We start from the raw sequence: 27,610 nt of genomic DNA on the forward strand, positions 1-27,610 counted from the left end.
TGATGAACAAAGGCTGGAGAATAGGTCCACACAAGGGCGCAGCTGAACTCCTGTGTCAGGGAGCCCCAAGGCCACCCTTGGGTTTGGCGATTTGCTACAAGGACTCACGGAACTCGGAAAACCTGGTGGACTCACAGTTACGGTTTATTACAGCGAAAGGATACGGATTAAAACCAGCAAGGGAAAAAGGCGCATAGGGCAGAGTCCAGGAGAGCCCAGGCACAAGCTCCCAGATGTCCTCTCCCACTGGAGTCTCACAGACACGCTTGATTCTCCCACCAACAATGTGTGACAACATGTATGAAGTATTGCCAGCCAGGAAGGCTCACCTGAGGCTTAGTGTCCAGCATTTTTTACTTGGCATCAGTCACAAAGGTATGCAGCAACTGACCATAGTTACTTGGTCTCCAGCCCTTCCAGAGGTCAAATGATACAGTGTGATCCAAGACCCCCCATAAATCACATTGTTAACATAGACTCTATGGCCTGTTGTGGTCCAGGGTCCTAGGTGTTCAAAGGCACTCCTTCTAGTGAGGACATCCCAAGGGCTCAGAGGTGAGCTCCCAGGAGTTGGTCCAGGCTGGTCCTTGGTCACATGCAGGGTTTGTTGGAACTCTCCAAGCCTGCTGAGCTCATCTTTGGCTGCTCAAATGCTTAGGGATCAACCAGGCCCAGAATAGTTTGTTATCTTTTAAGGGTTAACTGTTTTACCCACACTGCCTTGCCTTAGCTCTCATGACAGTAGTGAGGCTTTGGGAAGGTAGTGACTCACAGTGGCGTGGGGTATGGAGTTTTGGAGTCAGGCCGAAGTTCCAGCTGTGTGGTTTGCTCCCCTGTTTCTTCATCTGTAAAATGAGGAAGGTAGAACTTCCTGGGTTTATTGGGAGGGGCTGATGGGTGACGTGGGCTGTGGTGCCTGGTGTGTGATGAGCCCGCAGTGTGAAGCAGCTCTTGTCTCTCCTTGTCTTGAGACAGAGGTGGGATGGGTAGTTGATGGAGTCATGGACACAGGAAGCTCATGATCACCCCTCAAGGGTTAGCAGAAGACATCCGGCCTCATTCACTGTTCTACACATCTATTGCTGCATGACTCAACAGCCCCCAGCTTCGTGACTTAAAAGCATTTATTGTTGAATCTCTCAGTTCTAGGAGTTAACTAGAGTGAGCTCAGTGGTTCTCACAGTCAGATGGTGCCTGGGGCTTCTGTCCACTGAAGGCTCCTGCAGTCACATGTCTGGTGCCTGGGCTGGGGACGGTTGGAGGATTTGGAGGCGTCATTATCGCCTCTCCCCACGGCGAGCCTGGACTTCCTTGTAGCATGGTTAGGCAGACTCCTTATATGGCGGCTGGGCTCCCCCAGAGTAGATGCCACGCAGCTAAGGGATACGCCTGGAGCTGGTGCAGTGTCACTTCACCTCACCTGTGTCCTTTTGAGGACGCTTGCTTTACAGATAATGTCCCAGGCCTGCAGAACCTTGTCCCAGCTTGCTATCTAAGGATACTGGTCACAAATTCTTGGAAGATAAGTAGGGTAGAAACCATCTGTAAGAAACACTTGAAAGGAAACCAAATTTGCTAATCTCAGTTGATCTGGATCTTCAATTCTGCCAAGTTCAGGACATGATATATATATTTTTTGAACAAAACTCAAAATAAGACTAAGCCATGTGCAACTGTAGAATGTCAATGTCCCAGAAAAGGTACTTGTGCTAGGCTTTAAATATATCGTCTTTGAAATGCCACTTACAGATTGTTTCTATGGTACCAACCTATTTAAAGTTGTAACTGAGTGAGGATTTCCCCCCCCCCCAAATCTTTTGAAGGCAATATGGAAACAGTGCTGTATGGTGTGAGCTGCCTAAGGGGTGATTAGGAGTGTGGATTCGGCTTAGAAACGACCTTGGAAGGTTGAGGAATCGAAGAGATGACATATGCAGAGGTCTTTGTGACCCTGAACAGACAGTAGTCACCCTATAAGTATTAGCTCAAGTAAGTGGACAGAAATGATGTGGGTGGGTGCATGCACCGTGTAGCAAAGAAAGGACTGGTCTGACTGTGTCCTTCAGTCGTCTGTGTGGCCCTGGTACCTCCCCTGTGGCGTGGCCTCCTCTGTTGCCTCTTCTGTGAGAAGGGAGGGCTGGACCAATGATTGTCCGAGAGCCCTGCCAGGCTTCTGATGAGGGACCTTATTGCCTGGCAACCCCCTCCTGGGAAGGCTACATGTCTGAGCACCTCATTGGGAATCTAGACATGGGCCTGGATGTCCCTGGGTCCCAAATCAAGGGTTTATCTGGGCAGTGCCAGGAGACCAGGCTGCGTATGAGATCATGAAACTACACCTCTGGCCACCTCTCTCCTTTCTTTTCCTGAGGCTGTGCATTTGAGTCCAAAAATCTGGAAAAACCACTATCTTTGAGGCTAGAGACCATCTATGCAGAGAGATGAGATTGGGTCTTTTAAATGAAAATAGCCACAACCATTTAAGAAGATCTTACTATGTCAGGGGCTTTACATGCATTAATTAGCCTTCCCCCTTTTTATTTTGGTCCTGGGAACAACCTTTTTAGAGCAGTGCTATCTTTATCTCCATTTTAGAGGTGGGAAAACTGAGGTGTAGAGAAGCAAAGCAACCTGCCCCAGGTCCCCTATCTAGGGCTTCCTAGATTTGGATCCCTAAACTTTTACTCCAGAACCTTCACTTTTAAAAAATTCTAAGTACACAGAGAAAACATTATTTCTCTTAATCATTTGAGACTTAGTTGCCTATGTGATGCCCCTCCACCCTGCACCAAATACTTTAGTATTTCCAACAAACAGTGACATTCTCCATCGTAACCACAGGACAACCATCAAAATCAGGAAGTGAACATGGACACATCACTACCATGGAAACCTCAGCTTACCCCATTTAAGTTTTGACAGCTGCCCCAATAACTTCCTTTATAGCAAAAAGATCCAGTTCAGACTCATGTGTTGCATTTAGTTGTCATGTCTCTTCAGTCGCCTTCAGTCTGGAACAGTTGTAGGGTCTTTCATTTTCATGACCTTGGCACTTTTGAAGATGACAGACTGGTGGTTTTGTAGGAGTCCCTTTAATGGGGTTTGCCTTCTGTATCCTCATGATTCCATTCAGGTTATGCAGCTTGGCAGGAAATCACAGGAGTGATGCTCCCATCTTCTCAGGACATCCTATCACGTGATTCCCATTCGCCCCATTCTAGGGGACACACACTTGATCAGAGCCTGTATTCTCAATGACCCCACAACCATCCAGAAGGTTTCCTTTTCCAGAAGCCACATGGTAGGGTCCATTTGGTGAAACAAATCCACTAGCATCCGTCTGTCAAGAGCAAAGTAACTCAGCTCCATAAAATCTGCTGTAGAGCTATGGACATAGCTACTGAGAAGCCAGGCTTATATTTATTTTTGACTTTGACTTATAAATAGAAGCATACACGTTTTCAGGCCCAGGCTCAACACGGTTTATCTCGTCTCCGTGTTTCCCTCACTCTGCTCCGTAGTAGACTTTTCAGTCTGTAAGACTCTCTCCCCCGCCTTCTCCTCTACTAAAACCTCACTTTCCAGATTCTTTCCTGAGTACATACTATGTAGTGTGTGTCTATGTGTAAGGCACATGGACTGGACATGTCACTGGGATACAGAGACCATTAAGTCACAGTCCCTGTTCCCAAGAGGCTGGCATGTAATTGGCTTCATGTAGGTTCTCGTGTAATTAATAACAACCATGGGAACTTAGACCCAAGTCTTTTGACTCCAAGTCCAGTGCTCTGTGTATACTCTAACAATGCCTCCTGGATCTTTTCATCTTAGAGGGTGAGAGAAAACAAAGCAAAAATTAGCAGCTAACACTCTCTAAGCACCTGTTACGTACCAGGTACAGTTTTAATTGCTTACATATTTTATCTCAACCGTTTGCAGAAGAGAAAACTGAGGCTTAAGGTGTATGTATGTAACGCCTTGCCCGAGGTCCACAGTTGGTAAGTGGCAGAGCTGAGACCAGAACTCTGGAGTCTGTGTACCCACACAGAGTCCAGAGCTGGTGAGGGATTCCCTGGGAGTGCCTGGTGCCTCTTTGTTCCCTGGATCCCTGGAGCCTAGCACAGCGTAGGCCCTCAGTACATTTTTATTAGATCATTGAATGGATTTACTTACCAACCTGTTGGAAAGGAAGAGAATGGAAAGATTTTCTGGCGGGAATACTTGGGAATTCTAGAGTTTGCCCGTTCATTCCTTCACTCCCTCAAACACCTGTATAAGGCAACTGATCTGTGCCAACGACAGTGCTTATACTGAGAGACTCAAAGATCCAGGAGACAGTTTTGACCTTCATTATTTCTCTTTGAATGCCATGTCTCGTCCCCACCTCTAACTCGCCCCCCGACCCCCGCAAATGTCTCACACACAGCTATCCCATGAGCTAGTCCTATATCCCCATTTTGCAGATTTAGAATCTCAGGCTGGCAAAGGAGTCTCCCTAGGCTAGGGTGGCTTGACGACGTCCACACCCGTCGTCACAGGCTGGGCGTCGCCCCGAAGCGGGCGCAACAGGGAAATCAGCCCTCCTCCATTCCGGGCCCTGAAAACCCTCCCTAGTAGCTCGCTAGATCCAAAGCCGCCCTAGCGTTCCCTTGCTGCCATGGCAACCTGCGCGACATTTCCGCTGTCGAGAAATGTCATTTCCGGCGCGCCTGTCCCGGCACATCCGGGTTCCGGCCCCAAGCGACGCGCTTCTAACCCGGAGCGGGTAGTTGTGTTTGATACGCTGAGCAGGAGAGAGGTGAGCGGCGCCCGGGAGTGGGCAGGGGACCCGGGGGATTCTGTGCCGGTGGGAGTGGGTGCTCCGGTTTGGGGGAAGTGGGCCTCGGCCTCGCCAGTTGCGCTTCCCTTTCGCAGACGGCTCTGCCGAGGCGGGGAGAGGGCCGGGCCGCGCGGGGTCACCGGGCAGTCGGGGCCTGGGCCGAGTTAGGCACCGAGTCTCCGCCGCGGGGCCTGGACAGCATGGCAGGGAGACACCCGAGCCCCGGCTTCAGGCCCACCTGGTTTCGAGCCCCGCCAGCCGTGGAACCTAGGGCAAATTATTTAACTTAGCCTCACTTTACTTAAACTGAAGCTTGAGGACGCTAGTAGTACCTTCCTCGTAGAAGTGTCTTGATTCCTATATGAGATTATCGGCCTGAAGCGTCCGGCAAGTGCTTAGCACCCCCCGGGGGCTCTGTTACTCGTGACAACTATGTGGTTATCCCCATGCTCTGTGCCCAAGGAGGCAGCGGTGTATCTGGGACTCCCCGCCTCCTCTGAGAATGTTTCCCTCTTTTGCGCTCCTGGATGAGGCTGGGACCGGCAGCAACCAACCAGTGCACCAGTGAGTAGAGTAAGCAGGGAAACTTTCAAACAGAGCTGACCAGAGTTTAACACCGCCTGGGGAAGTAGCCATCCCGCGTCCCTGAAGGCTGTTTGCAGCAACTGCTAGAGGCGAATCACAGTGCTGTCATATATTGAATGTATTGCTGTGTGGTGGCCCATGCGTGGCATTTCATCTGCATTTAATACTCATACACTGAGTACCTGCTAGAGTGGAGATTTGAACTCGGGCTGTGATTTTAGCAGCTGGTTTCACAGCCACTTTGCTCGGCTCATTCCCGAATCCAGTAATAGGAAGGGCTATGAGCTAAGTGATTTTAAAGCACCATCTCGTTGAATCTGCCTTACAGGCACGCTCTAAGGTTGGTACTGCAGTTAATCCACTTAAGAGACAGCTGAATCTCATCACCCAGCTACCCTGAGATGATAGCTGTATTCCACTTCACAGCTGTGTACTGTTAAGGTCGTGTTCATAATTACTACTGCCTTCTGGCGCCTCAGAAGAGGTTCATGTTTTTTGAAGAAAACTAAGGCTCATTTGATGAGGCTTTCATCAAATAATGTGTTTCAGAAAAGCGTCTTCGAAAAAACTTACTGTGCTGCGACTGTCGGAGGTCCAGATGAAACTCTTTACTCGATAATAGAAAAAACTAATAAAATCTGGGGTCCAGGAAGATGTCTGCCTCATTTCTGAGGCAATAATACATAGAACAACATACTTCCTTAGTTGTTTTTATGTGGATTGTGTGTATGTGAGTGTGTGTGATGTTTTACGACATTGACAAGGAAATACATGCTTAAGAATCACATGGACTGTTGTGACTGGTCTTTTGTTCCACCTGTTTTAGTACCTGTTGTTTTCTACAATATGTTTTTAGTGTGTGCTTTATTGAATTGTAACAATGATGTTAGTTAACTTTAGTTTGGAGGAAGTTCTGAAGGCGGCAAGGAGCGGGAACTCAGGGGAGCATGCTGCTGCTCCCAGGACTTGTCACAGACTGTACCTTTTTTTATCCCTTCCTTTAGTGACAGGGCATGTCACTGTCCCACTTGTACCGGGACGGGGAAGGCCAAGGCCTCATGGATGACGAGGACGAGCGGGAGAACTTTGAGATCACCGACTGGGATCTCCAGAATGAATTCAACCCCAACCGGCAGCGCCACTGGCAGACCAAGGAAGAGGCCACCTACGGAGTATGGGCAGAGCGAGACTCGGATGAAGAGAGGCCCAGCTTTGGAGGCAAACGGTATGGCTGGCACGGGCTGCTTCCCTAGGAATTGGGGAGCTACCCCGCTAAGTAAATTTCTCTCCCAGCCTCACTGAGTCCCTTAGCTGCGGCATCAGCTCCGGGAGCCCAGTTCCGCTTTAGGTTAGAGCGCTGCTCTCTGACTTTTGATCATCAGTTGGTGTTAAGTGAGCAGTTATGTATATTAAGCCTTGTGCTGTCGACCCAGTCCTTGCTTTCCAGGAGCCCAGACTCTAGTGGATGGAGACAGGCTCACACAATGGAAGGGTGTAACTGATTTAGGACCTGAGGGGAAACACATTTTAAGGAGTATGACCTATTCTGGGAGGTCAGGGAAGATTGGCCGGTAGGGGAGGCACAAGTAAGCAAAGGCCCTTGATGGGAGGCAGCAGGGCACCCACGAGGATATGAGAGGTTTTGTGGGCTGAAGCGGGGAGAGAGTGGGGAGTATAGTTTGAGAAGAGGCCGTGGGTTTGTGTAGAGAGGGTATGACCTGGGGAGAAGGGTAGAAGACCCTTTTGCTCATGTGCAAAGTTGGCGGGGAGCCACAGTGGAAGAGGGGGCTCTGTGAGGAGGCCCAGGCAGTGGTCCTGGCAGAGGTGCGGGAGACCTGGTCTAAGATGGCAGCACAGGGATGAGGATTCAGGCTGAAAGCCTCCTCCTTGGTGTGAAGTCGTGTGTGTGTTGGCTGCAACTCACTTGACCAGAGTGGGTAGTAGATTTGGGCTTGTCTCCCTGTGCCCACCTGAGGCTTGGAGGCTCCAGCCCATTGATATTGTACATTTTTCACAAAAGAAACTGGGGAGAAAGAGCAGAGATCAGTTCAACCTTTTTTCTTCTGGCAAGAAATCTAACAGCAGACGACGAGTAGATCAGGGGTCAAGAATTGCAAGATCATAAGATAATAATAGCAGCCAAAATCTTTGGGTTCTTAACAGGCCTGGTCTCATTGACCATATGAGAATGGTACCATTATTTTTAAAATAAATTTATTTATTTATTTTTGGCTGCATTGGGTCTTCGTTACTGCACGCGGGCTTTCTCTAGTTGCAGCGAGTGGGGGCTACTCTTCGTTGCGGTGCGCGGGCTTCTCATTGCAGTGGCTTCTCGTTGCGGAGCTCGGGCTCTAGGCACGTGGGCTTCAGTAGTTGTGGCACACGGGCTCAGTAGTTGTGGTTCGCGAGGTCTAGAGCGCAGGCTCAGTAGTTGTGGTGCACAGACTTAGTTGCTCTGCAGCATGTGGGATCTTCCCGGACCAGGGCTTGAATCTGTGTCCCCTGCATTTGACAGGTGGATTCTTAACCACTGCACCACCGGGGAAGTCCGAGAAAGGTACCATTATTATCACCCCATTTTACAGATTAAGAAACAGCAGCCAAAAGTCACGCAACTAAGCTGAGAATCTGGGCCTGACTCTAGAGTTGGGCTCTTATATTGCATCTCTTAGGAAAAAATTCTCTGAATTTTATTGCTGCCATGGGGATGTTTATTTACTACGTTAGTCATTTTGTAAAGCATCGCCTTATTTTGCTGTATTCCCGGGGCTTTTCTTTGGAATCTTTTCTCTCCCTTTAACTACATAATAGAAAGCTATCAGCTCCAGTTCATACAAAAGGGAACTGTTGCTAATGACTTATTGTAACTACTGTTCTTGAGGCATTCAGGGTTAAAATCAATACTTTCCATCTCACGGAGTTAATTTCCTAGGTATTTTATTCATTTATTTATTTAATATTTTATTTTTATTTATTTATTTATTTGGCTGCGCTGGGTCTTAGTTGCGGCACGCAGGATCTTTTTAGTTGTGGCATGTGGGGTATTTTAGTTGTGGCATGTGGGATCTTTATTGCAGTGTGCGAACTCTTAGTTGCAGCATGTGGGATCTAGTTCCCTGACCAGGGATCCAACCTGGGCCCCATGCATTGGGAGCATGGAGTCTTAGCCACTGGACCACCAGGGAAGTCCCTCTTAGGTATTTTAGTTTTCATAAACAAATTTAATGGACATGAGATTTTCTAAGAATCTGATTGATACAATTGCTAATGTAATTTACATTCATATAATCTCTCTTAATATATTTTATTTATTTATGATTTTTATTTATGAGAATGTCTTTCTTGTTTGATTTTTCTATTTGAAATAGTGTCTGAAACAGATGCTTTTATTTTTTCAGATTCTTTTCCCATATAGGTCATTACAGAATATTGAGTAGCGTTCTCTGTGCTACACAGTAGGTCCTTATTAGTTATCTATTTTATATACAGTAGTGTGTATATGTTAATCCCAGTCTCCTAATTTATCCCTTCCCCCCACGTTTCCCCTTTGGTAACCATAAGTTTGATTTCCAGATCTGTGTGTCTGTTTCTGTTTTGGAAATAAGTTCATTTGTGTCATTTTTTAAATTAGATTCCACATATAAGTGATATCATATGATATTTGTCTTTCTCTGTCTGACTTAGTTCACTTAGTATGATAATCTCTAGGTCCATCCATGTTGCTGCAAATGGCATTATTTCATTATTTTTTATGGCCGAGTAATATTTCGTTGTATATAGGTACCACGTCTTTTTTTTTAAACATCTTTATTGGAGTATAGTTGCTTTACTCCAATAAAGTGTGTTAGTTTCTGCTGTATAACAAAGTGAATCAGTTATACATATACATATATCCCCATATCTCCTCCCTCTTGCGTCTCCCTCCCTCCCATCCTCCCTATCCCACCCCTCTAGGTGGTCACAAAGCACCGAGCTGATCTTCCTGTGCGATGCAGCTGCTTCCCACTAGCTATCTGTTTTACGTTTGGTAGTGTATATATGTCCATGCCACTCTCTCACTTCGTCCCAGCTTACCCTTCGCCTCCCCACGTCCTCAAGTCCATTCTTTATGTCTGCATCTTTATCCTGCCCCTAGGTTCTTCAGAGCCTTTTTTTTTTTTTTTTTAAGATTCCATATATATGTGTTAGCATACGGTATTTTTCTCTTTCTGACTTACTTCACTCTGTATGACAGTCTCTGGGTCCACCCACCTCACTACAAATAACTCAATTTCGTTTCTTTTTATGGCTGAGTAATACTCCATTGTACAGATGTGCCACATCTTCTTTATCCATTCATCTGTTGATGGACACTTAGGTTGCTTCCGTGTCCTGGCTGTTGTAAATAGAGCTTCAGTGAACATTGTGTGTACCACATCTTTATGCATTCATCTGTCAATGGACATTTAGGTTGCTTCCATGTCTTGGCTATTGTAAATAGTGCTGCAGTGAACATTGGGGTACATGTACCTTTTGAGTTATGGTTTTCCCCAGATATATGCCCAGGAGTGGGATTGCTGGATCATATGATGGCTCTATTTTTAGTTTTTTAAGGAACCTCCATACTCTTCTCCAAAGTGGCTGTACCAATTTACATTCCCACCAACAGTGTAGGAGGGTTCCCTTTTCTCCACACCCTCTCCAGTATTTACTGTTTGTAGATTTTTTGATAATGGCCATTCTGATTGGTGTGAGGTGATACCTCATTGTAGTTTTGATTTGCATTTCTCTAATAATTAGCGATGGTGGGCACCTTTTCAGTTGCCTCTTGGCCATGTATATGTCTTCCTTGGAGAAGTGTCTGTTTAGGTCTTCTGCTCATTTTTTGATTTTTTTTTTTTTGATATTGAGCTGCATGAACTGTTTGTAGATTTTGGAGATTAATCTCTTGTCAGTCACATCGATTGCAAATATTTTCTCCCATTCTGTGGGTTGTCTTTTTGTTTTGTTTATGGTTTCCTTTGCTGTGCAAAAGCTTTTGAGTTTAATTGGGTGCCATTTGTTTATTTTATTTTTAGTTCCATTACTCAAGGAGACAGATCGAAAAAGATATTGCTGCGATTTATATCAGAGAGCGTTCTGCCTATGTTTTCCTCTAAGAGTTTTATAGTATCAGGTCTTACATTTAGGTCTTTAATCCATTTTGAGTTTATTTTTGTGTATGATGTTAAAGAATGTTCTAATTTCATTCTTTTACATTTAGTTGTCCAGTTTTCCAAGCACCATTTGTTGAAGAGACTCTTTTTTCCATTGTAGAGTCTTGCCTCCTTTGTTGTAGATTAATTGACCATAGGTGTGTGGCTTTATTTCTGGATTTTCTATCCTGTTCCATTGATATGTATTTCTGGTTTTGTGCCAGTACCATACTCTTGATGGCTGTAGCTTTGTAGTGTAGTCTGAAGTCAGGGAGCCTGATTCCTCCAGCTCCATTTTTCTTTCTCAAGATTGCTTTGGCTATTTGGGGTCTTTTGTGTCTCCGTACAAATTTAAAAATTTTTTGTTCTAGTTCTGTGAAAAATGCCATTGGTAATTTGATAGGGATTGCACTGAATCTGTAGATTGCCTTGAATAGAATATTCATTTTGACAGTACTGATTCTTCCAATGCAGGATCATGGTATATCTTTCCATCTGTTTGTGTCATATTCAGTTTCTTTCACCAGCATCTTAAAGTTTTCGGAGTACAGGTCTTTTGGTAGGTTTATTCCTAGGTATTTTATTCTTTTTGATGATGGTAAATGGGGTTGTTTCTTTAATTTCTCTTTCTGATCTTTTGTTAGTGTACAGGAATGCAACAGATTTCTGTGTATTTTTGTATCTTGTAACTTTACCAGATTCATTGATGAGCTCTAGTAGTTTTCTAGGATTTTCTATGTATGGTATCATGTCATCTGCAAACAGTGACAGTTTTACTTCTTCTTTTCCATTTGTATTCCTTTTATTTCTTTTTCTCCTCTGATTGCCATGGCTAGGACTTCCAAAACTATGTTGAATAAAAGTGGCAAGAGTGAACATCCTTGTCTTGTTCCTGATCTTAGAGGAAATGCTTTCAGCTTTTCACCGTTGAGTATGATGTTAGCTGTAGGTTTGTCATATGTGGCCTTTATTATGTTGAGGTATGTTCCCTCTATGCCCACTTTCTGGAGAGTTCTTTTTTTTTATCATAAATGGGTGTTGAATTTTGTCAAAAGCTTTTTCTGCATCTATTGAGATTATCATATGGTTTTTATTCTTCAGTTTGTTGATGTGTTTCACACTGATTGATTTGCAGATATTAAAGAATCCTTGCATCCCTGGGATGAGTGCCCCTTGATCATAGTGTATGATCCTTTTAATGTATTGTTCGATTTGGTTTCCTAGTATTTTGTAGAGGATTTTGCGTCTATGTTCATCAGTGAAACTAGCCTGTAATTTTCTTTCTTTTTCTTTTTTTTTTTTTTGTGATATCTTTGTCTGGTTTTGATATCAGAGTGCTGGTGGCCTCATAGAGTGAGTTTGGGAGTGTTAACTTCCTCTGCAAGTTTGTGGAATAGTTTGAGAAGGACAGATGTTTGCTCTTCTCTAAGTGTTTGATGTAGTTCGCCTGTGAAGCCATCTGGTCCTGGATGGCTTTTGTTTGTTGGCAATTTTTTATTCAGTTTCAATTTCAGTGCTTGCAATTGGTCTGTTCATATTTTCTATTCCTTCCTGGTTCAGTGTTGGGAGATTGTACCTTTCTAAGAATTTGTCCATTTCTTCTAGGTTGTTCATTTTATTGAATTGTAGTTGCTTGTAGTAATCTCTTATCCTTTGTATTTATGTGGTTTCCATTGTAACTTCTCCTTTTTCATTTCTAATTTTGTTGATTTGAGCCCTCTCCTTTTTTTCCTTGATAGTCTGGCTAAAGGTTTTTCAGTTTTATTTATCTTTTCAAACAACCAGCTTTTAGTTTCATGGATCTTTTCTGTTGTTTTCTTTGTCTCTATTTAATTTAGTTGTGCTCTGATCTTTATGATTTCTTTCCTTCTGCTAACTTTGGGTTTTGTTTGTTCTTCTTTCTCTAGTTGCTTTAGGTGTAAGGTTAGGTTGTTTGAGATTTTTGTTGTTTCCTGAGGTAAGATTGTATTGCTATAAACTTTCCTCTTAAGACTGCTTTTGCTGTGTCCCATAGGTTTTGGATTGTGTTTTTGTTGTCATTTGTCTCTAGGTGTTGTGTGATTTCCTCTCTGATTTCTTTAGTGATCCATTGGTTGTTGAGTAGCATATTGTTCAGCCTCTATGTGTTTGTGTTTTTTACAGTTTTTTTCTTGTAGTTGATTTCTAATCTCATAGCATTGTGGTCAGAAAAGTTGCTTGATATGATTTCAGTTTTCTTAAGTTTATTGAGGCTCGCTTTGTGGCCCAGCATGTGATCAATCCTGGAGAATATTCCATGTGTACTTGAGAAGAATGTGTATTCTGCTGCTTTTGGATGGAATGCTCTATAAATATCAGTTAAGTCCATCTTGCTTAATGTGTCATTTAAGGCCTGTGTTTCCATATTGATTTTCTGTCTGGATGATCTGTCCATTGATAAAAGTGGGCTGTAAAATCGATTTCTCCTTTTATGGCTGTTAGCATTTGCCTTACGTATTGAGGTGCTCCTGTGTTGGGTGCATAAATATTTACAATTGTTATATCTTCTTTTTGGATTGATCCCTTGATCATTATGTAGTGTCCTTCCTTGTCTCTTGTAACAGTGTTTAAAGTCTCTTTTATCTGATACGAGTATTGCTACCCCAGCTTTCTTTTGATTTCCATTTGCATGGAATACCTTTTTCCATCCCCTCACTTTCAGTCTCTATGTGTCCTTAGATCTGAAGTGGGTCTCTTGTAGACAGCATATTTACGGGTCTTGTTTTTGTATCCATTCAGCCAGTGTTTGTCTTTTGGTTGGAGTATTTAATCCATTTACAGTAAGGTAATTATCAATATGTATGTTCTTACTGCCATTTTCTTAATTGTTTCAGGTTTGTTTTTGTAGGTCTTTTTCCTTTTGTTTTCTTCTCTTGTGCTTTGATGACTGTTTTTAATGTTGTGTTCGGATTGTTTTGGATTGTGTGTGGATCTATTGTAGTTTTTTGGTTTGCAGTTCCCATGAGGTTTTGATATGGCAGCCTACACACACACACACAAGGATATTTTAAGTTGCTGGTCTCTTAATTTAGATGCATTTCCCATTTCTTGCATTTGTACTATCCTCTTCTCATGGTTGCTGGTTTTGATATCATATTTGTGTGTGGATGATTTCTTTCCTTTACTGTATGTATGTTTTCCTTTACCGGTGAGCTTTCCCATTCATAATTTTCTTGTTTCTGTTTGTGGCCTTCTCTGCCTCCAGAAGTTCCTTTAGCATTTGATGTAAAGCTGGTTTGGTGGTGCTGAATTCTCTTAGCTTTTGCTTATCTGTAAAGCTTTTGATTTCTCCCTCAAATCTGAATGGGAGCCTTGCTGGGTAGCGTATTCTTTTTTTTTTAATTAATTAATTTGTTTATTTGGTGGTGCTGGGTCTTAGTTGTGGCAGGCAGGCTCCCTAGTTGCAGCTTGAGGGCTCCCTAGTTGAGCCTTGCTGGCTCCTTAGTTGTGGCATGAGAAGTCTTAGTTCTGCCTGCATGTGGGATCTAGTTCCCTGACCAGGCATCAAACCCAGGGCCCCTGCATTGGGAGCGCAGAGTCTTCACCACTGCACTACCAGGGAAGTCCCAGGTAGAGTATTCTTGGTTGTAGGTTTTTTCCCTTTTGTCACTTTAAATGTATCGTGCCGGTCCCTTCTGGCCTGCAGAATTTCTGCTGAAAAATCAGCTGATATAACCTTATGGGGATTCTCTTGTTATTTGTTGCTTTTCCCTTGTTGCTTTTAATATTTTTTCTTTGTATTTGTCAGTTTGATTGATATGTGTCTCAGTGGGTTCCTCCTTGGGTTTATCCTGTGTGGGACTCTCTACACTTCCTGGAGTTGACTGAGTGTTTCCTTTCTCATGTTAGGGAAGTTTTTGGCTATAATCTCTTCAGATATTTTCTCAGGCCCTTTCTCTCTCTCGTCTCCTTCTGGGACCCCTATAATGCAAATGTTGGTGTGTTTAATGTTATCCCAGAGGTCTCTGAGATTGTCCTCATTTCTTTTCATTCTTTTTCTTTATTCTGTTCTATGGCATTGATTTCCACCACTCTGTCTTCCAGCTCACTTATTTGTTCTTCTGCCTCAGTTATTCTGCTATTGATCCCTTCTAGTGTATCTTTTTTATATTTATTTATTTATTATTATTATTTTTGGCTGCGTTGGGCCTTAGTTGCACACGGGCTTTTCGTTGTGACATGTGGGCTTCTCTCTGCGTGGGCTTCTCTCTAGTTGTAGTGTGCGGGTTTTCTCTCTCTAGTTTTGGCGCGTGGGCTCCAGAGTGCGTGGGCTCTGTAGTTTGCGGCACGTGGGCTCTCTCGTTGAGGCACGCAGGCTCAGTAGTTGGAGCGCACAGGTTTAGTTGCCCTGCAGCATGAGGGATCTTAGTTCCCTGACCAGGGATCGAACCCGTGTACCCTGCATTGGTAGGCGGATTCTTTACCACTGGACCATCAGGGAAGTCCCTCTTCTAGTGTATTTTTCATTTTAGTTGTATTCTTCATCTGTTCGTTCTTTAAATCTTCTAGCTCTTTGTTAAACATTTCTGTGTCTTCTCGGTCTGTGCCTCTGTTCTTCTCCTGAGATTTTGGATCATCTTTACTATCATTACTCTGAAGTGTCTCCTTCAGGTAGATTGCCTATCTCTTCTTCATTTAGTTGTTCTTGTGGGTTTTATCTTGTTCCTTCATCTGAAACATATTTCTCTGTCATCTCATTTTGTCCTTCTGTGTTTGTGGTCCCCTTTCCACAGGCTGCAGGATTGTAGTTCCTCTTTATTCTGGTGTCTGCCCCCTGGTGGGTGAGGTTGGTCCAGGGACTTATGCAGGCTTCCTGGTGGGAGGGAGTGATGCCTGCCCTGTGGTGGGTGGAGCTGGGTGTTTTCCCTCTGGTGGGGAGGGCTGTGTCAAGAGGTGGCTTTAAGCTCAGTACTTGAGGCAGCCTCTCTGCTGTGTTCTATCTGGCTGGTTGTTTGGACTGAGGCGTTCCAGCACTGGAGCCTGCAGGTTGTTGGGTGGGGGCAGGTCTTGGTGCCAAAATGGGGACCTCCAGGAGAGCGCACACTGACCAGTGTTCCCTGGGGCCTCTGCCACCAGTGTCCTTGCCCCCCCCAGTGAGCCATAGCTGACCCCTGCCTCCCCAGGAGACCCTCTAAGACCTGTAAGTAGGTCTAGCCCAGGTTCCTGTGGAGGCACTGCTTTGTGCTGGGTCCCAGTGCATGTGAGACCTTGTGTGTGCCCTGTGTGCCCTTCAAGAGTGGAGTCTCTGTTTCCCCAGCCCTGTGGAACTCCTGCACTCAAGCCCCACTAGCCTTCAAAGCTAAATGCCCTGGGGGTTCCTCCTCCTGACACCAGGCCCTCAGACTGTCTTGGAAGGCAATTTTTTTTCAATATTTATTATTTATTTCATTTATTATTTATTTTTGGCTGTGTTGGGTCTTAGTTGCGGCCTATGTGGGATCTTCGTTGTGGCGCACGGGCTCTTTGTTGTGGTGCGTGGGCTTCTCTCTAGTTGTGGGTGTGGGTTTTCTCTCTCTTGTTGTGGTGCACGGGTTCCAGAGGGCTGGGCTCTGTAGTTTGCAGCATGCGGGCTCTGGTTGAGGTGTGTGAGCTCAGTAGTTGTGGCGTGCAGGCTTAGTTGCCCCACAGTATGTGGGATCTTAGATCCCCGACCAGGGATCAAACCCACATCCCTGGATTGTGAGGTGGATTCTTTATCACTGGACCACCAGGGAAGTCCCTGGAAGGCCCTTTTTAAGTGGGAATGTCCCTGTGTAGCCTGCGTGGGTTTAATATTTTTTTAGTGCAAGTGTTGCCTTTCGTATGGATGTCTGCCACCTCTTTCTTCAGTGTATGCTGGCCGTTATCCCTTTGATAGGTGGTGTGACTGATGTTGTGACCAGAGCCTACACTGGCTATCGAGTGAGGCCTCCTCTTTGCTCTGTGGTTGTCACTGCCGTGTCAGGGGCAGGGTCTGCTCCCTAGCTGTTGGAGTAGAAGCCCCCAGATCTGTTTCTGAGCTGTTTCTGATCTGCGGTGCAAGGTAGGTGGGATTGGAGCACTCCCACTGGGAGAGAAGCCACTGAGTATTCCTCCATGGGAGCTTTCACCTGTGAATGTGCTCTGTTGTGTCACTCTTCCCCCGCTGCGTGGGCTTACAAAGTACGCTGTTGTTGGCACTGGTCCCACCTTAACTGCGGTGAGCTGGCAGTTGGCCCCGGTGATGCTCAGGCATTGTTTTCACCAGGCCAGCAGTGCACATGCACTGAACTCAGGTCCCAGGACCGCAGCAGTGCTGCACCTGGACCTGCTGTGGGGGCAGCTCCGACTCCGGCCTGGCCCAGCCCAGCCCCGCGTGTATGTGCCCACGGAGCCCTCGGCTGCTGAAGCCAGGCCTGTTTCAGCCGAGGGGGCACTCGTCCTCTCGGACGTCCTCTTGGACGTTCAGCAGGAGCTGAGTTTATAAAGCCCCCAGCAGAGGCGTAAATCCAGTTCGCGCAGCCGCAAGGAGACTTCAGCTCTTCTTCCGTAGTTTCAGGGCCCCTGGGGCTCAGCTGGGGCTTCAGCCCCACCTCTGCGTGCGGGCTACCCACGGGCATCTGCTCCCGAGGCTGCTGGAGCGCACGAGCCGGCTCGGGCGAGCGGGCTGCTCTGGGAGAGGCAGGGGCCGTGCGTGGGGAAGAGGCTGCGGTGGTGGCCCTGCGCTTTGTGCGCCTCTTAGAAATGGCACTTCACTTCTGTGGCGGCCTGGGCTGCTTTCACCAGCACTCCTGGCTGCAGAGCTCCGCACTCCCACCCCTACAGCCTGTCTCTGCACAGCCAGCAGCAGGCCTCTTCCCGGGTCTGTTCTTTAAACCCCACTTTCGGGCACGCAGCCCCTGCCCGTCCCAGCGGGCACAGGCCTCAGGCTGGGGTGTGTAGGGCTGTGGCACAGACCGTCCGCCTAGTTCTCACTCTGTCCTGCCTGTCACGGACCGGTTGCTGCGTTCTCCTCTGAGCCTCCGAAGCTCCCTTTCTGTCCCGGCTGATCTCTCCGCCCGTGACGAGACCTCCCCCCTAGGGGTGCAGGTCCTGTCCTGCTGCTTTTTTTTTTTTTTGTCTTTCTTTGTCCTCCCTGGTTCCGCGGAGCTCCTTCTTGTCCTTTCTGGTGTCCGAGGTCCTCTGCTGGTGTCCAGCAGGTGTTCTCTGAGAGCCGCTCCATTTGTACATGTGCTCCTGGAGTCTTGGGGGGGATGCCATCTCGACTCAATGTCACAAATGCTTTTTAGAGTAAGTTAATTTTTTAAAAACGTAAAAGGAAGGTGGACAGTTACATCATATTTACAATTTTAAGTCAACTCTGTTATTGGTAACTTTTTTTTTTTAACATCTTTATTGGGGTATAATTGCTTTACAATGGTGTGTTAGTTTCTGCTTTATAACAAAGTGAACCAGTCATACATAAACATATGTTCCCATATGTCTTCCCTCTTGCGTCTCCCACCCTCCCTATCCCACCCCTCCAGGCTGTCACAAAGCACCGAGCCAATATCCCTGTGCCATGCGGCTGCTTCCTACTAGCTATCTACCTTACTACGTTTGTTAGTGTGTATGTTATTGGTAACTCTTAAGCCACGGAGTTGACTTGAACACATCAGGCAAAAATGTCAAACGTGATTACTGGGGCCCTTTTGATACAAGTCAATGGGTTGGTCTTTAAAGTGGATCCCACGAGGTCCGCCCTAAGGAAGTTCTCTGGCCAGCAAAGCTGCTCCAAGGGATGCCTGCAGAGAGTTCTCATGGACCCCGTGGGGCCTTGTGTTTGCCCGTAGGGCCCGCGACTACTCGGCGCCAGTCAACTTCATCAGCGCGGGGCTCAAGAAAGGGGCGGCAGAAGAGCCGGAGCTGGAAGGCTCCGACGATGAGGAGAAACCTGTTAAGCAGGATGAATTTCCTAAGGATTTCGGACCAAAGAAGTTAAAAACGGTAGCATTTTTATTGAAGGATTGTGACCTTAGTAATGCCCCTGGAAGATCACTTTGGCCCAAGCATCTGCTGGGGGAGGGGTTCAGCTGGAGGCCGCTTGTGTGGGTCTCTCCCTGTGAGGTAGGTTTCCCTGAGGGGTGATATGTGCAGTGCGGTCTTGTCTCTTTCCTGAGACACATCACAGATATGTTTGGTTTGTACAATAGGATACTTTTCACAATGCTCTGTGACTGCCAGCCATGTTCCCATCAGCCAAGCTTTCTTCCTTAGGTTTTTCCTTCTTTTGATTTTTCTTCTTCTTTTCAGGGTGGCAATTTTAAACCCAGCCAGAAAGGTTTTGCAGGAGGAACCAAGTCTTTCATGGATTTTGGCAGCTGGGAAAGACACACAAAAGGAATTGGACAGAAGCTTCTTCAGAAGATGGGCTATGTCCCTGGAAGAGGCCTCGGGAAGAACGCACAAGGTGTGGTACCCCCACTCCACCATCTCACACGAGGGCGGCCAGGCAGAGGCCGGAAGAGCAGCTGGGGCGTGGTTTGCCTTTTCTCTGCTTTTTCGCTTTTCTGGCAGCATGACAGTTGTGCTCCATGCCACTGCACTTTATCAGAACTCAAGTTACATAAAATACACTTATTTTAGCAGGAGGGAGAGGTTAGGGTTCAAATAGGCTGCAGGCTGATAGGCTGAAAACAGGCTTCTTTCTGGCCCGCCCACTGTTTCTAAAAAAAATCAAACTGGTTGCCAGTATTTAAAAATCTGAATTCTAGATTTGCTTGGCGGTGAGTGGTTTCGCTGAACCTTCCTGCCCCAGGTAGCAGCCACGGCCTTATTCTGGAAGCCTTTTCCACACCCCAGCCCACTTTCCTTGTTCCTGTTAATGTTTCTGGGCCCTGAAGGCATAGGAGTCTGTGGTCCCTGCTCACAAAGGGGCAGGACAGGTAACTGTTAGCTGTATGAAAAATCCACAGACTTGAGTGAAGATGGAAAAGGTGACCTGGAATGCGTGAGGGACGTTCTAACGTGGCATTTCCACGGTACTAGCTGGAAGGGGTGTGGTGGGAAGTTTGGGGTGAGGGCAGTTCTTCACTGAAATGTTGTAGTCCTGTTTGTAAACTTTTTTACAGGAAAGACACATTTATTTCCAAGGCTTAAACATGTTATAGAACAAGTTAAGCACGGGAGACATGAAGTACTGAGTAAAATAGATGGCGTTTCATATTAAATGGCAGCTTCACCTCACTTTAATCAGAATTAATATATTATCTGAATTACTGCCCTTTCTGTATTAATAGGCTTCCAAATTAACAAAGTGTAGACTCTAGTATGCCAGAGTTTCCAGTTATAAATGAATATTCCCATCCACTAAAACAATGAATCCAAGTGGAAATGGAAATCTGTGTTTAGGACATACATATGGTGATATCCGCACACTGCTCTGTGGCAGCATAAATGCACAGACACTTCCGGTCACCCAGGAGTGGAACAGTGTTACGAGGGCAGAAGTGCACTCTCCTTCCTGGGTGGTGCGTCGTCTTGAGTAAGGACCCAGGAGTGTGGTCCCCCTGAGTGGCTCACACACATGGCAACTGCCGTGACCTGAAGTCTCTGTCTTTTGCTGAAATTTGTCAGGTATCATCAACCCAATCGAAGCCAAGCAGAGAAAGGGGAAGGGCGCCGTGGGGGCATATGGCTCGGAGCGCACCACTCAGCCCATCCAAGACTTCCCCATGGCTGACTCCGAAGAAGAAGCCGAGGAGGTGAGTCAGGAGACGGGCCGGGTGCTGTCTGTGCCCCTTTCAACTGGTGTTTGTTCATCTGCTCGCTCACTCGCCCAGCTACCGTGTGCCACTCACCGTGCTGGAGGCTGGTGTCACACGCTGAACGGGTGTGGAGCCTGGTGGACAGGGACGTGGTCAACAAGTAACCACAGTGTGGTTGCAGGAAGTCCTGGGGAGAACTTGAGGTTGGGTGTGTGGGGAAGGGGTCTCAGCATTGGTAAGGGCGGGGAGCGGGTGTCAAGCAGTGTCCTCGGCTGGGTTTAGTGTTACACAGTACGGTCCTCAGCACAGAACCTTGTGAAAGTCTCACCGACCCCACCTGTGGTAAAAAGTGGCCCTTCCTTCTTGTGATGGACTGTATCCCTCTGACTCAGGAATTTCAGAAGGAGCTGAGCCAGTGGAGGAAAGACCCCAGTGGAAGCAAGAAGAAGCCCAGATACTCTTACAAGACAGTGGAAGAGTTGAAAGCCAAGGGCAGGATTAGCAAGAAGCTCGCTGCTCCCCAGAAGGAGCTTTCTCAGGTCAAGGTATGGGGCCCGTGGATGCCTGGTCCAGGATGGGGGCTTGGAAGACACAAAGTTATCCCATACACCAGAGCAGTCACCGAACATTGCTCGTAAGGTTCGCGCGGGCCTTCCATCCCGGCTGTGTGTGTGCTGCCTCTGTGGCATGAAGCAGCCTGTGCCCACTCCCCGCACTCACGCTCAGGCTCATCGCCGTCCCACCCGTGCCAAGCGCTCCCTGTGGCGTGAGAGTGCTAGATCGAACAGTGTCCGCAGCTTTCTGGAGCTTTGCCGCCAGTGGATTTAATGATGCTCCTGTCATTCTGTTGCTAGACCTTTAACATTTCTGGTTTGGTTTGGGGCAGGTTAGTTTGTGTATAAAGCTTGTCTTTGTTTTACAGCTGTTAAGGATAGAGTCCTAGAAGTGCAGTCACAGGTTAAAGTCATCAAGGCTCTTAAATCGTGGGAAGGTTGCACTAACTCACTTCTCGAGCAGGAGTGGGCCCTCAGGGCGTCCCGGCATCGCATTTAAGATGATTACCACTGTTCTGAGCTTTTCCATTACTGTCCCTAGTGGCCAGAGAACATTGGTGACAGATGTCTGTTGTGGGGACGTAGCGTAGGAGATACAGTGCGTGTGTATTACAGAAAGTCGAGTGGGGTTCTCAGAGGTCAGGGTGTTGTGTATCAGGTTACTTGGGGACCTGGTGAGAAGCGCAGATGTCCAGGTCACAGCTGGAGATTTTGAGGCTGTAGCTCTAGATGGGGCCTGAGGCCTCATGCTCCGTTATTTTCCCCCAGGTATTTGTAATACAGGTGGTTCAGAGATTACACTCTCACCTCAGGTGATGGCGATGCTTCTGTTTCAGCACAGCCACGTTCTCGTTTCCTCAGTCTCCTTCAGACATTGAAGTTAGCTCATTTCCTCGGTTGCCTTTTGTATGTTTCATGTTGTTTTTAAATTAAAAAAACTATTACTACAGAGCAGTATGCAGTACATTTTAGACAATTAAGAAATAGAGGCAAAAATATTAGAATTACTTTCCTTTCCCATAAATGACTGGTTTTCACACCTGTGATGTACATCCTTCCAGGTGTTTTTGTCTAAATATGCATTTTTTTTTACCAAAATACGATTTTGATTGTGTTTGTTGTCCCATTGCCTGCTTTGATCAGTACAGCCTCTACTTTTCCATGAAAATAGATTTTCATCTCAACTAAATAGTCCACATTCATATTTCATCAGTTTTGCTAAAAAGTCTTCTTCATCCGGTTGGTCCAGAGGGACCGATTCAACAACCGGTTGGTTGTTTTGTCCCTGGAGTCTCTTCCAATTTAGCGCAGCCCAGGCCCCACTTTGAGAAACACCGCCCTTCTCCAGCTCTGCTGAACGGTGTGGTTTTGACATGTTCCCACTAGCGTCGTGCCTTCCCCGGGCTCAGGTGTGTGTCTAACAGGGCAGCGGTGGTGAGCATTAACCCACGTGCCCTCTGCCGCCTTCTCCAAGGTCATAGACATGACGGGCCGGGAGCAGAAGGTCTACTACAGCTACAGCCAGATCAGCCACAAGCACAGCGTCCCCGACGACGGGCTCCCGCTGCAGTCACAGCAGCCGCCCCAGCCCGGCAAGGAGGCCAAGGCCCCCGGCTTCGCACTGCCGGAGCTGGAGCACAACCTGCAGCTGCTCATCGACCTCACAGAGCAGGAGATCATCCAGAACGACCGGCAGCTGCAGTACGAGCGAGACATGGTGGTCAACCTGTCCCACGAGCTGGAAAAGGTGTCGGAGGTCCTGGAGCACGAGGAACGGGCCATCTCCAACCTGAGCAAGGTCCTGGGGCTCGTGGAGGAGTGCGAGCGGCGCCTGCAGCCCGGGTGCGGTGACCCCCTTACCCTGGATGAGTGCGCCCGCATCTTCGAGACCCTGCAGGACAAGTACTACGAGGAGTACAGGATGTCCGACCGCGTGGACCTGGCCGTGGCCATCGTCTACCCGCTCATGAAGGACTACTTCAAGGAGTGGGACCCCCTCAAGGTGAGTGGGCGGGGAGTCCGCCGCGCTGCCTCTCCTCTGGGGCAGGCCCGGGGGCAAGGGGGCCGTCAGCCCGCTGCCTCTCGGCTGATGTGTTTCTCCTCAGGACTGTACGTATGGCACCGAGATCATCTCCAAGTGGAAAAGCCTCCTGGAGAACGACCAGCTGTTGTCCCACGGGGGGCAGGACCTCTCAGCAGACGCCTTCCACAGGTGCTCCTCGGGGGGGACGGGGGGCACTGCCTGTATGAGCCCTGGCCACGTGCCGATGCTGCTCGGGGAATTTAAATTCATTCATTAGTGCACCCCACATCTGTCAAGTGGTCGTTGAGGATCTGCCTGTGCTCCGTGCTGCTGCCTTACCCTGGGAGTGAAGAGACGGCCTGTCTCCACTGAGGGGAAAAGGCAGGTGGTAACCACCTGGGTCCAGCAGTAGAGAATGACAAGGGTGCACACCTGTGGGGAGGGCACAGGTCTCTCGGGGGAGGTGACGTTGGAGCTGTGACCCTAAAGCATGAGGGGCGTTGGCTGTGCCGATAGAGCTCCAGCTGGGGAAGCACACGATGCTTGGGGGGCGGGACCCGGCAGGTGCTACTGAGGAGACAGGCCCCAAGGCCGAGTGGGCGGCCAGGAGAGCGGGGTCGAGGCAGGCGCACGTCTGGCCAACACATGGGCCGGTCCGGTGGTTTTCTGTGACTGGATTGCCCCGCTGTTGCCATTTTCTTTCTTAGCCTAGAGGTAGGTGGCGGTGTACTTTGCACACGTGGAAACCAGCCAGTGCTTTTAGCCAGCCGCCCCCTGCCTTTCTCGTATAGGCTGATATGGGAAGTCTGGATGCCATTTGTTCGAAATATCGTCACTCACTGGCAGCCGAGGAACTGTGACCCGATGGTGGACTTTCTGGATAGCTGGGTGCACATCATTCCCGTGTGGATCCTGGATAACATCCTGGACCAGCTCGTCTTCCCCAAGCTGCAGAAGGAGGTGAGGCTGGGCGTGGGGAACGGTTGTCATCAGGAAGCACGGGGGCTCGTTTCGCATTTCTCTTCATCCTCTCCCTGCTGCCTTTCCCCCGCTCCTCCTGCAGGTGGAAAACTGGAACCCGCTCACAGACACCGTCCCCATCCACTCGTGGATCCACCCGTGGCTGCCTCTCATGCAGGCGCGCCTGGAGCCGCTCTACTCTCCCATCCGCAGCAAGCTGGCCAGCGCCCTGCAGAAGTGGCACCCCAGCGACTCCTCGGCCAAGCTCATCCTCCAGCCCTGGAAGGACGTCTTCACCCCCGGCTCCTGGGAGGCATTCATGGTCAAGAACATAGTGCCCAAACTGGGTAAGGGAACGGGGACATGCATCTGGGTCGAGCAGCTTCGGTGCCTGGCTTCTGTGGCTGGCGGTAATGACGGTGCTGCTTAGAAACATGGCCTTTGAGCTCTGAGTGCATATTTCTCAGGATAAGAGGTGGCGTTTTGCGCACTGAGGCCGAATATAAATGTTAACCAGGTCCCTTTCTGCACTAACCACATCAGACCCTGCCTGCCTCCTGATTGGTCCAGTTCGGGCCTTTGCTGACAGTATAGCCACAGGTATTCTGAAATTTTTGTCATACTGGATTAGAGAAAAGAAAACAATTTTTAAGAGTAGCCACAGGAGCTTAAACTTGACCTTTAAAAGCAGATCGAAAGCCGACATTGTCTGGTGATGCCACTGCTATGTGGCTTTGCCTTAGAGGCTGGTTTCTCTTCCAGGGATGTGCCTCGGGGAGTTGGTCATCAACCCCCACCAGCAGCACATGGATGCTTTTTACTGGGTCATCGACTGGGAAGGGATGATCTCTGTCTCCAGCCTGGTGGGGCTTCTTGAAAAGCACTTCTTCCCCAAGTGGCTTCAGGTACGCTTTGTTTCGCTTTGTTGAGGTGCGTTGGGGACAGGGAGGGAGTCACTGGAGCCTTGGGTGGCAGTGCTGTGGCCACACAATGAAGGTAAACTACACGGCAAGGTAAGAATGAGGCGGGCAGGAACAGTGAGCACCACTTTATTGGACATTTGCCACGTGCCCGATGCTGTTCTAAGCACTTGGTCTGATTACCCACCCCCCCAACAGCCCTGTAAGGTGGGGACTGGTATCGCGTGTGTAGGTGGGAGGCCGAGGTGCAGTTCACATGCAGGGCACTTAGCTACCAGGTATCATCAGCTTGTAGGAGCAGGACCCACACAAAACAAGTGGCCCCTTTGGAAGTTTTGCTCCCCTTTCTTGCCACTGTGGATGCAGGTTTCGTATTTGTTCCCTTTTGGCAGGTGCTGTGCTCCTGGCTCAGTAACAGCCCAAATTATGAGGAGATCACCAAGTGGTACCTGGGTTGGAAGTCCATGTTCTCAGACCAAGTGCTGGCGCACCCATCCGTCAAGGACAAATTTAACGAGGCACTTGATATCATGAACAGGGCGGTGTCCTCCAATGTCGGTGAGTGAGGGTTCCATTTTATGGAGATCCTGGGCCAGCTCCACGTTTCTGAGCATGGAAATGACAGAGTTTTCAGGTACCAGTGGGCTCACCGTCGCCTGCAGGGCACAGACTCTTGCCCACAAGACCCATCACATACTTATTTAGCCAGCAGCCACTCCCCCACCTCCTGGGGCTGGGAGGGGCGTTCTTCCTGAATGGGCACTCACTCACTCAAGCTCCACCTGGGCTCTTCGGCATGTCTGCCCGGCCGGCGTTCTGTGGCCACTCCAGTGGAACAGCTCATGGTGTGGAGCTGGGTGACGGTCTAACGCTTAGTAGCTGCTTAACTTCTTTAGCCCATTTTCTTTGCCTGTAAAGCAGTAGTAAGGACCCACTTCCAGGTTTTTATTAAGCACCGAGGGGGACCAAGGTACGTACTGTTCGTGGATGGCACTCAGTAGATGGTGTCTTTGGTGTGTCAGAAGTAGGCAGCTGGTTCGTTTACTACCTATTCCCGAACTACTCAGTTCTAGGCAAGTCCCTCTGCCTGGGAGCCACTCAGCCAGTCCTCTGTGAAGAGTGTGCTCACGTCTCAAAGCAAAGGCCAATGGAGCACCTAGTCTAGCCATGTTTCACAGAGAAGGTCAAGAGCTCATTCAAGGTCACAGAACTACAGAGTGGCAGCTGGGATTGTAATTTCTATTTCCCGAGGCGAGGCTTTAATTCTTTCTACTTAGCCTATTACATGAAAACAGAGAATTCATAGACACATACTGCATTTAATGAGGCAAATATGGTCCTGTATTATCCCTTCATCTGTGAAGCTGAAACATCTGTGTTTCAGCTCCCCGGATATAAAGTTCTTCCAGGGCTAGGGGCCTGTATGGGTAAGTTAAATATATAACTAGTATAGGCCATGTGTCTTCAGGGTTCTAAAAGCTGCCCTGGGGGAAGTGTGGAGTGAAAACTCTAGCAAGAAGGGAACAGAACAGTGTCTAATGACTGTCAAGGTTTCTGGCCCATAAGAATAAGTCCCTTGCTGATGCTTCTTTATTATGTGGAATATTTAATAATCTCTGGTTGCAGCCAGCTGGCCACATTTCCCCCAAGGTGCTTGATCATCTGGTTTATTTAAAACCAGTGCTCTGAGGCACCAGGAGGCCTTAGGAGACGGCGCCTGTGGCATACCCAGCCCTAGGCCAAGTCGGCGTCTCCATTTCTGTCATGTTGGGACCTGTCCCTCACCCCCGCCATCCCCCCTTTATCTGCCAGGTGCCTACATGCAGCCCGGAGCACGGGAGAACATCGCCTACCTCACCCACACGGAGCGGAGGAAGGATTTCCAGTACGAGGCCATGCAGGAACGACGAGAGGCTGAGAACATGGCCCAGAGAGGCATCGGCGTGGCTGCCAGCTCCGTGCCCATGAACTTTAAAGACCTCATTGAGACCAAGGCCGAGGAGCACAACATCGTCTTCATGCCCGTCATCGGGAAGCGACACGAAGGGAAGCAGCTGTACACCTTCGGCCGCATCGTCATCTACATCGATAGGGGCGTGGTGTTCGTGCAGGGGGAGAAGACCTGGGTGCCCACCTCCCTGCAGAGCCTGATTGACATGGCCAAGTAGACCGCAGCCCCTGCCACGGACAGACTGGTGAATAAACAAACGGTATTTTAAATCACAGTTGACGTACTTCCTGCCCTGTCTGAAAGGGGACTCACTGCAGTCCCTCTGTGGCGACACATCACAGCGGGTTCAAGTCAGTGGCTGAAGGGTCTTCTGTCTTGTTCCTGATGATCTCGAGACCCTCACAGTCCTGGTAATCCGGTTCTTCCCGGAAGGCCCAAGTGTCCGTGGAGAGTTGTGTTAGCTTTTGTACAGGAAACCAGTGGACGGAGGTGTCATTAAATACGTCCGTGTACTGTGAAGTCTGAGGGAATGCCAGCTCCTCCCGTCCTTTCAAAATCTGAGCAGGAAAATTCGAAAGTAAAACAAAACCTTGAGAGTCCCAGTAAGGCCCACCCTCCTGGGTTAGAGTCCCGTTTTACTATTCACCCCCACCTCCCTTTTTTTAAAAAATAAGGAGTAAGGTATTTTAAGTGCTTTGTGCAATGAGTTGGAAGCCCCAAGGGCAGTGCCTACTGCAGACCAGATACTAAGAATAGAGGAAATAATTAAGAAAAAAATGAAGCGATGCACTAAAACGTCCTAGCTTTCTGGAACACAGACCCCTCGCGAGAGCTGACGGTGCTGTAACCTCGCTGTGCCGCCTTCGGTTAGCCCCACGGGAGCTCCCGCTGCTACAGGTGAA

The 27,610-nt window shown here is 48.1% G+C and overlaps 2 protein-coding genes across 3 annotated transcripts in view; one reads left to right on the plus strand and one right to left on the minus strand.

The window, feature by feature from the left end:
- Positions 1 to 52: 52 nt before the first annotated feature.
- Positions 53 to 26,979, plus strand: TFIP11 (tuftelin interacting protein 11). Of its 2 annotated transcripts, none has more exons than XM_027124422.1 (13): positions 53 to 375; positions 6,409 to 6,629; positions 18,387 to 18,540; positions 18,847 to 19,003; positions 20,170 to 20,297; positions 20,693 to 20,845; positions 22,329 to 22,856; positions 22,960 to 23,066; positions 23,669 to 23,837; positions 23,941 to 24,184; positions 24,600 to 24,742; positions 25,150 to 25,315; positions 26,570 to 26,979. In XM_027124422.1, the coding sequence occupies exons 2-13, from the start codon at positions 6,418 to 6,420 to the stop codon at positions 26,923 to 26,925; spliced, it is 2,517 nt and encodes an 838-aa protein (XP_026980223.1). In that variant the 5' UTR covers positions 53 to 375; positions 6,409 to 6,417; the 3' UTR covers positions 26,926 to 26,979. The 2 variants fall into 2 exon arrangements, with proteins under 2 accessions (XP_026980223.1, XP_026980224.1); XM_027124423.1 differs by lacking the exon at positions 53 to 375 and adding an exon at positions 4,709 to 4,798.
- The window catches only part of SRRD (SRR1 domain containing), a 20,978-nt gene continuing 20,321 nt past the window's right edge, over positions 26,954 to 27,610 (minus strand). The window contains exon 7 of the mRNA XM_027124439.1: positions 26,954 to 27,265. Coding sequence (XP_026980240.1) covers positions 27,044 to 27,265 — 222 coding nt within the window. The 3' untranslated portion in view covers positions 26,954 to 27,043. The remainder of the gene's footprint in view (positions 27,266 to 27,610) is intronic.

Source organism: Aethalodelphis obliquidens, unplaced genomic scaffold (genome assembly GCF_003676395.1).
Source record: "Aethalodelphis obliquidens isolate GAN/ISIS:26980383/991018 unplaced genomic scaffold, ASM367639v1 scaffold28, whole genome shotgun sequence".
In the NCBI taxonomy this organism is placed as follows: Eukaryota; Metazoa; Chordata; class Mammalia; order Artiodactyla; family Delphinidae; genus Aethalodelphis; species Aethalodelphis obliquidens.